General features: G+C 45.7%; 1 protein-coding gene across 1 annotated transcript; it reads right to left on the reverse strand.

Moving 5' to 3' along the window:
* Nucleotides 1–5,858: 5,858 nt before the first annotated feature.
* On the reverse strand, nt 5,859–8,299 carry TMEM174 (transmembrane protein 174). Its single transcript, XM_062612448.1, has 2 exons — nt 7,432–8,299; nt 5,859–6,457 (listed from the first exon to the last, which is right to left on the reverse strand). Exons 1-2 carry the CDS (start codon nt 8,061–8,063, stop codon nt 6,355–6,357), a joined length of 735 nt encoding a protein of 244 aa, XP_062468432.1. The 5' UTR covers nt 8,064–8,299; the 3' UTR covers nt 5,859–6,354.
* Nucleotides 8,300–8,766: the final 467 nt, after the last annotated feature.

Genomic DNA, 8,766 nt, shown 5'->3' on the forward strand with positions numbered 1-8,766 from the left:
AACCAAAATGCTGACAAACGAAACCACCCAAGAAGTGCAAACTGCAGCATTCTCAAGCTGACAGTTTTGCCAGGCCTCTGAGTGAGGCCATGCTGTGTGAGCTAACCACAGCGCTGTGTGGAAGGTACCTGGGAACAGGAGGCTGCGACAAGCCAATGCTGCTCCAAACAATGGTTTAGTATGTTGCTGGCTGGGTTTGGGTTGCAGAGCAGCAGAGAAGCAAGAAGGGAACCCCAAGTGGTGTCTGTTAGTATGGAAGCTACCACCAGGTTCATGCTTAGAAGTTTTAAACTATTTCTTTTTTGGCAGTCACCTACTTGGATTGCACTATTGTTCAGTAATTCTTTAGGTATGTCTTCAGACTGACAAAGTCTGAAGCTTTACCTTCAAGCTAAGCTCTTGATCCACTGAACCATAAGTAAAGAAGAAGCTGCAGCAACGTGAAACATGAAAATACAGGGCCATCTCTCTTTTCTGCAGCTGGCAGTGCATGCAGGAAAGAGGGATAGGAACACATTACAGAGTAAAGGCATCCAAGAGAGGCAGGTCCAGTGGTGCTGCAGCACTTCAGCAACTGTGCCTTCTAAGCACTTGTAAACCTCATGGGGTGAAAGGGTGGCAAAACCCCCTGTGACTGTGTTGCTCATTAACCCTTGTCTGTCTGTTTCTTCTCTGAAAGTGTAGTCAGGCATTGGAACAGGCCACCCAAGGAAGTGGTGGAGTCACTGTCCCTGAAAGTGTTCAGAAACACTGTAGAAGAGGCCCTCAGTGATACGGTTTAGTGATGGACTTGATGATATTAAAGGTCTTTTCCAACCTATTTGATTCTATGGTTTTATCTACCAAGGGCTGTTAAATAGCATTCCCTGTTCCCTAAGTATCTAGCACAGTGTCTGCCATACAGAATAATGCAAAAATAAACAAAAAGCATCCACTATCTTTCAAAAAAAAAAATCTGAGACAATATAACCCAAATAGGAGAGCAATAACCTCATCCTAGGATTTTATATAAGATGTACAGCAGTTACTCTGCTGCGGCATGTCCCATGGTGTTCACTAAATAGAATGTAGCATGTGCAGCTGCATTTAATTGCTAGTTCAAGTTGCCACACATGGCACCCTGTGCTGTTATCACTATGAGTGAGGTTCAGGAGGGTATTTGGTGACTGACCACATGAGCTAGAGACATTTTTGCTTGTTTCCTACAGAAAAACTTCTTCATCACTTTGTAAATGTATCTTAGGAAGACAGACACAGGCCCTGATACATCTCAGAATTAGACTCCATGTAACTTTGGAGGTGGTAATATTGTGCCCTGAGAACTCTCAAAGTAACCTCCATCAGTTCTTGTAAAGGGTCCCCCGTGATCTCACTACTGTGAGTAAGCTGAGGCAAGCCTCTCATACATGTAGGTCCACAAGGGTCTGCTCCTTGCGGACATGTGCACCACATGCAACTCTTGCAGCTGCTTCAAGTCACCCCATGCCTGCAGGGCAAGGAATGTTTCTAAATTGGAAGGGACTCTTCCTGAGGTCCGCACTTACCCTGTGAGGCTTTGCATCATGTCACAGATGTGAGCTGAATGATGTGTATTGGATGAAGCTGAACCAGAAAATACACCCTAGAAGAGCAACCTGCGTATTTCAGCTGCTGATTGCCATTCAGTGCACAGGACAAAGTCTGATACAAACCTCTGAAACATGCAGTGAATGAGGCCACTGGGCTCTCCACACCTGCTGCCCCACTCCTGCTGAGTAGTGCTGCTCAGCTAATGTAAGCACAGCCTGTGAGATCCCACCTGCCGGTGCTGTATGCTCCTCTGCCAGACACACTGGTTCACACTTGGGGATGGGTCAGCAATATAGCAATGTTCAGCATGTCCTGCTGATGTCTATTCACTTTGACAGCTAAAGTGGTGCAAATAATGATACTTGCAGCAGCCACAGATTACCTTATATGCTGTATACAAACAGCATGCCCTAGTTCTTTGCAAATGACCCTTGGACTCTTCCTGCTCCTTCGTGCAGAAGGAAGTCTGTCCGATCAGACACAGGGATGAAGAGGAGAAGGGTGGATGCAAGTGCACTGTTCAGCATACCTCCTTATGCCGAAGTCCTTCCAGATTTCCACTCCTCCTGTGAGAGTGGGGGTACTCAGTTCTTCAGTGATTTTTCTGGGTCTTTCACCCCAGGTATTATTTTCCCTCAAACTCTCAGTGGTGTGGGAGCTCAGGATACTTTTTAATGGCATCTTTAGCACTTGTATTAAGGGACAAAGCCTTCAGCTGTCGCGGCTCAAAAGCCAGGTGGTATACAACAAGGCAGCAGGTTAGAACGTACTGGCTCCGCATCCTTGCCACAGCCGGAGTCAGTGCGGACACACGGTCTTTTCAAACCCTTCCAGTTTCAGCTCGGACGGGTGAGCAGAAGGGCGGGCCCGCTGCGCCTCCGAGCCGCGAACCGGCCGCAGCTCCCGGCACAGCAGCAGCGCGCCCTGCGGCTGTACCCGGCGGCCCCGGCCCCGCCGCCCGGTCCTGGGCCGCCGCAGCCACTCCGGCCAGGGCGCTGCCGCTTCGGGCACTTTGGCGCCCCCTGGCGGCAGCGAGAGGCACCGGCAGGGCTGGGGGCGCGGGTCGGGAGGAGGTGTATGGGCGCACGGCTCCGGGCTCCCACTGCTCTCGGGCTGAACCTGGAATTGTAGAATCCTAGAATCAGTTCGCTTGGAAACGACTTTTAAGATCACCAAGTGCAACCATTACCCCAGCACTGCTAAGACCTCCGCTACACCACATCACTGAAGGTCTCATCCGCAGGGTTTTTGAGCACTTCCAGGGACAGTGACTCCACCACTTCCCTGGGAAACCTGTTTCAATACCCGATGACCCTTCCACCACCCGAACACCGGCCGGGGCAGGGGGGGCGGCCTGGCCCCCTCGGGTCACCACAGGAGGCTTGGGGTCACCACAGAATCCAGGGCACTGTATCCCTGAGCATCCCACGGGGCCCCGGTGCTGCAGGCCTGCCCTGTGCACAAGTAGGGCTCTGGAAAGGAACAAGCCCTACTTACAGATTTATTTTTTTCCCAAGACCCCATTTTTCTAAATCCCGATTCAGTTTAAAAATAACTCTTTGCAGGATCTGAGCACTGCTACTTTTGAACGCTGGCTTGTGCAGGCTTTCTGCTTAGGCATGTGCTGCAGGGACTTGCATAGGAGCATCAGTGACAGAAACAGGTGCCTCTTGTGAAATCACATACAACATTCTGTCACTACAGCTAGAATCTGAGACACATCTAACTATAATAAAGCACTCTTTTGCAGGTTTGCAGTAGTACGGTAGGCAATGTGGGGGAAGGCAATTTTGCCTAAAGAGCACTGGTTTGAATGAAAATTGGATTGAACAAAATGTCAAACACAGTCTTCTGGGTGCTTTGAGGAGTTGAATCAGTGCAATCTAACAGAGCTGTGTCAGTTCACCTTGGCTGAAGGTCTGGCCAAATAGGTTTGTTCTTTCACTCAGCAGAACAGAAAAAGAACATAATGGTGACTGTTGAATTCATGTGATGGTTATACCACTGAGGATACAGTAAGAAAAGCAAAAACCCCCTAAAAATAAAAAGGGTGTCTAAACAGAAAAAAGTATGAGAGTAGAAGGTGGAAGGAAGAAGAGGAAGAAAGCCTTCCCAGAATATATTTCTGTTCTTAAAAATAGTAACTAGCACTCAGTATATCAAGGAAATGTTGTCAGACTGGAGCTTCTCAAATATCTGTGCAACATGAAAAATCTCCTACAGAATTCAGGCAGAATGCATCTGATGGGTCAAGATTTTAATACATCGCTACTTAAATTTATTTGTTCAACCTTTTCTCTAAAAATAAACCCAGGGCTCTTTCAATGAACTTAGTGTCTACAGAAGCAAACTTTAAAACCAATATGAGGTTTGCAGTGCAACCTTCTGGATTTCTCATATTTACTCTGACAGTACATTTTGATGTCATAAAAACGAAGCTATGATTACCCCATGAAACATGCTTCTGCTATGAATATGGGAAGAAAAGGTCAGCACCAAAAGTCTGGTTTCTGACTGAAGGAGTTTTCTTGTTGTTGGGGGAGGGTGATTGGGTAGAAATCTTGACCCTGGTCCTGCAATTGGATCCATCAAGCCTGACCTCTGTGCTCCTGCAGTCCCTGCTGGAGTCAGCAGAACTGTGTGCTAAGTGTGGGGATGTGTCCATGTGGAACTAACTGGGGATTTGGGACTTTCCAGTTTCCTGCTGTGGAGGGAGGATAAGTTCACCTTCGTGTAAATATTGGAAGCAGAGCAAGAGATTTCCATAAGAGAAACACGAATGTATTTTTAGATCTTCTTTTCTCTCAGTCCTGTAGAGATCAAGCTGAACACAGATTGCCTGCCTTTCTCCAACTACACATCTACCTGCTGACACCAGGCCATTGCTGCTGAAAATCAGCGTGCCCCCTATTTCCCTAAAGGGAAAAACCTCACACATAATAACAACTGTCCGGTGGTTGCTACTGCAGTTACTAATACAGGTTTGAGTTGGTTAAATGTTGTGTCCCAAATACAAGCTCTGTCAGTGTTATATCCATCACTGTGTTTGTCAAGTGCTCCTCAAAAGTGCTTTATTTCTTGGCACCTTCTAAATATACAGGACAGGGAGCTCGGTGCGCACCTGAAGCTCCATGCAAGTGGACAATGCTATGAATTCACCTCTCCAACTGAAGCTACGTCTTCTGATTGCTAGTGAGCCTACAAGAATACTCAGTGGCTTCCAGCTGCCAAGTACATCCCAAATAATCTCCCTGTGCTCAACACCAGGATCCTCCAGCCCCCAGGAATGAGATCAGGCACAGATCAATGACAAATGGCAGGAGCTGAGACAGCTGTGTTGGTAAGAGAAAGTTCATGCTTTTGGCAACTGACACCTGCTTTTAGCCATGCTATTCCAGGCCACGAGACTAACAAGCAGGCACACCAGCAGCACACCACTCAGTTACTTTGGATGATGACCATTTCCCTCCAGATCAATTTGCATGTTGCCTGTTCCAGCAGATGTGGGCAATGAGAGCACGTTGGTTTGAGCCATTTGAGGAAAACAGGCAGAACTGAGGGGATCTTGCATAGGGAGATACTGACACAGTTATGCCAGGGCACTTCTAGGCATGCTCAAAAGCAGAATTTGAGGCATATGTTGAAATACAAGATAAAAATGAAAGGACTCATGGCATTCTCATTACTCTGGTGTTCAGACATCTCCTGGGAAAAGGTTTTTGGGACCTTCATTCTGGATTGCAAGATACCAGATCTTATGCCTCTCATCCTTTGTTTTATATGGCTGTAAATCCATTTGTGGGTACAATGCCTGGAACCATGTTATCCTGAAAGTTGAAGTTGAGTAAGAAAGTTCACTGCAGCCCTGGGGTTACCTGCATGCTCTGGGGAACCTACAGCCTGAGCTGTGTGCTAGGACCCACATTCAAATAAGAAGGGACCTCAGGAGGGGTACCACCACTCCCATAGAGTGAGAGTGCAGCAGTGAGAAGCTGCAGTTTCCAAAGTCTTTAAAACTGGTAGTACCATACCCCTCTGTCAAGGCTTCAGAAAGGTCCTATTTGCTTTAGGGACATTAACCTAGTAGTTGTTAGGACTCCTAGTGAGAGACAGTGCTTTGCATCTCATCAAGGTGAGGAAGGCAACTGAGGTCACTGTTTATATTTTCTCTGTTCTGGTTCAAGCAGAGTGCTCAAAAAATGCCATAGGACTGGACTGTACAGGTGGAACAAGCAGAGGAAGTCTAACCTGTAGACTGCACTTATTAATGAATGAGCTGGTCTATGGAATCAGACAGAATTAAGACTTTATAGGCAATTTCATGGATCAGATCCTTGAGCATTTTGAAGTTTCCCAAGCAATCAAGAGGGAAAATGAACCAAGAATAAATCAAGTGTTTTGTAATGATGACGAATGTGCAGGAGCAGTCATGACTTTCCACAAACATCTTGTGCATTCACAGCTCACACCGATCAGCAAATCTGAAAATCAGGCTTCTTGATGGGGAAACCTAATATGTATTTAGATCCCTGAGTTTAATAGCTTTGTTATTAATAATTTTGCTATTAAATAATTAATAGCTCTGCTATTCAATTGCATAGCAAAGGGCTAATGAATTCTGAGAAAAATAAGGAATTGGTTAAATAATCTTCAGTGACACTGAACTGTGTATCAGTAATAAGATTTTGCTCATACTTGCTTATCATGCAAGTGTTTAAAGAAAAGATTCTTGGGGATTAAAAAGCTGGTGTGTCTTAGAATCACTGTCTGCTGTCCATGGTTATTTTATGAAGAGAATGGGTATATTTCCTCATAACGTGGAGGTGACAAGTCACCACAGGCATAGTCTTCTAGCAGTTCCTCTGGCTCATCGGAATGGTTCTCTGACCTAAAAATGGGAAGGGAAGCAAGGCAAAAAAGAATTTAGTAAACATGGAGCATGCAAGTAACCTCAGTGCTGCATTCTGCCTGCCTTATCTGAGCAAAACATCTCCCGACTTCTTGAGAAAATGCTGTGAGATGAAGTTTTACTGGGATTGAACTGTTTGCTTTGTTCTTTTTGTGTCAGGAGGTGACCTTTGTTTTCATGCTGCCCATGCTTGTCACACATAGTGGTGAGAACAATGGGTCAGTCAGCAGTTTTTCAAAGAGACTTCGATAAATGAACTAAAAGTGACTTGTGTTCTAGGAAGGATATAATTCTAGAGTAATTCCTATTATAAGAATATTTTTCCTTAGAGAAATGAACTATATAAAATTATTTAGTGTCTGATTAAAGCAGTTTCGTACTGCTCTGTAATATCAGTGGTCTTGTATATGCCCCAGAACTAGGAAAAAGGTAAGGGCTGGAGGGTTGCTACAGTGGGAAAGGAGCATGTTGTAACCAAGGGTAATAAGAACGAGAACATCTGGTACCAAAATTATTCTTGCACTGTTCTACAAATGCTGTTTGTGCACTGACTTGTGTTGTGATTGAGCGGAAGCCTCTGGTTGTAGATAAAATAACCTTCTGGTCAACAGTCTAAAGGTAGTGAGATAAGCATAACTGCTTCCCCCCAGCCCCTCCCCGCCCCCCCTCCAAACAGGAGCATATATTCTAGTATCTTCAAAAACAACAGATTTAGTAGACTGAAAATTGAAAGTGGTTCATAACTGAATTTAATTTCGATAATAATGCTTTCCAGAAAGAGTATGTCTCCGTAGTCTTTACCCAAGAAATACTTCTAACAAAGAACAAAAACCCAACTGTTTGAAGAAGGATAACACCCTGGTCTACTGTTTTTTTCCTTTGAAACCATACATAGCACTTGAAATAGTCATAAGCTTGTGTCTTAACACACTAAGGCATTTCAGAAGAAGTACCTCTGATCCCTGGTATTCTCTGCAGGATAAGCAGCGTAGTTCTCATCTCCGGTAAAAGCCAGGTTATCCAGGGGGTAGGCAGGGCAGAAGTGAGCAGACCCTGGGCTGGGAATTGATGAGGCACTGGGGGAAACAGCTCCACAGCAGCTGAGCACTGGGTGAAGGTATCCAGGGCTCATAGCAATGCCCTCCTGAGCTGGGTAAGGTGGAGGGATGTACTGTACCACTGTGGCACCATGAAAAGTTATCGGCTGGTTAATGCCAGTGAAGACGAAGGACTGTCCGCTTGCGGTCTGGTCGAGGTCTGATGTATTTTCCTCTCTTTCTTTGCAGGTCTTACATGTAAGCATGTTAAATTTACAGACAGCAATCAGAATAAAAGTTACCCCAACAGACAGCAGAATAGGCCCTAGTAACTGAGTCCACTCCAGGTGAGTAATGCCATCGTATTTTATCCATCCCATCACGGTGAAAGTGATCCCCACGAGTCCCAAAAACACACCTGAAAAGAGCAAAGTGGCACCAGCTTTATCCCCATCTGACACCAGGGCATCGGATATGTTTGACTGACAAGGAGTGACAGAAAAGACATTCAAGGAGAAATCTTCTACACTGTTGCTGTTTGGCTCCATTTCTGAGTATAATGTATCTTCTGCCTCAAGGGAAAAGGGGCTTGTAAGAAACTTGGCAGAGCTTTTAAAGTTGAAGGTTCAGGTTAGTTATACAAGAACTTTGCGTGTATATGGTTAACAGGGTCCATCATGTGAAAGAATAAACTTTGCTTAGAAGAATAAAGGTCTGGGAAGCGAAGCCTGAAACAGTCACTAAAGACTCCTTGAATTACCACCATCACTTCCGAAATGGCTTCACCCTTGTATGGTTGCTTATCTCTTTGTTTATCCTCTTCTTTAATTTGGCACCTGCTGATACTTCCTCCCTGTGCCCACGTCAGATGGGAGAGAAAGGAAGCTGCAGCCACTGCAGCTTTTCCTAGGCCCCCTGCCAGCTGACGCAGCCAACATATGGACAACACACTGTCCATGTGCTTAATCAACAACAGTGTGGCAACTCTTGCTCTCCCTGGGCCACCACTTCCAGCTCCATTTTCTGCAGGAATACGCGTGTGCATTGCTGGCAGTACTTTGCAGTGCTCTGAAGCGTGACATTTACAGCCACACCTGCACCTCTGTTGCAGCTTGCTCTGCAGTCCAGACCCTCTGTGGTTTAAAAAATACCAAAGTAGGGTTTCCGATAGTTTGCCAAGGGGCAGTGGTGGGAGGATAACCAGCAACAGGGTGCTGAGCACTGAACAACCTTGAGAGAGCTGCTGTTGTG

Source organism: Pezoporus occidentalis, unplaced genomic scaffold (genome assembly GCF_034315485.1).
Source record: "Pezoporus occidentalis ecotype Australia unplaced genomic scaffold, CSIRO_AGI_Poc_V1 ctg16, whole genome shotgun sequence".
Classification (NCBI taxonomy): domain Eukaryota; kingdom Metazoa; phylum Chordata; class Aves; order Psittaciformes; family Psittacidae; genus Pezoporus; species Pezoporus occidentalis.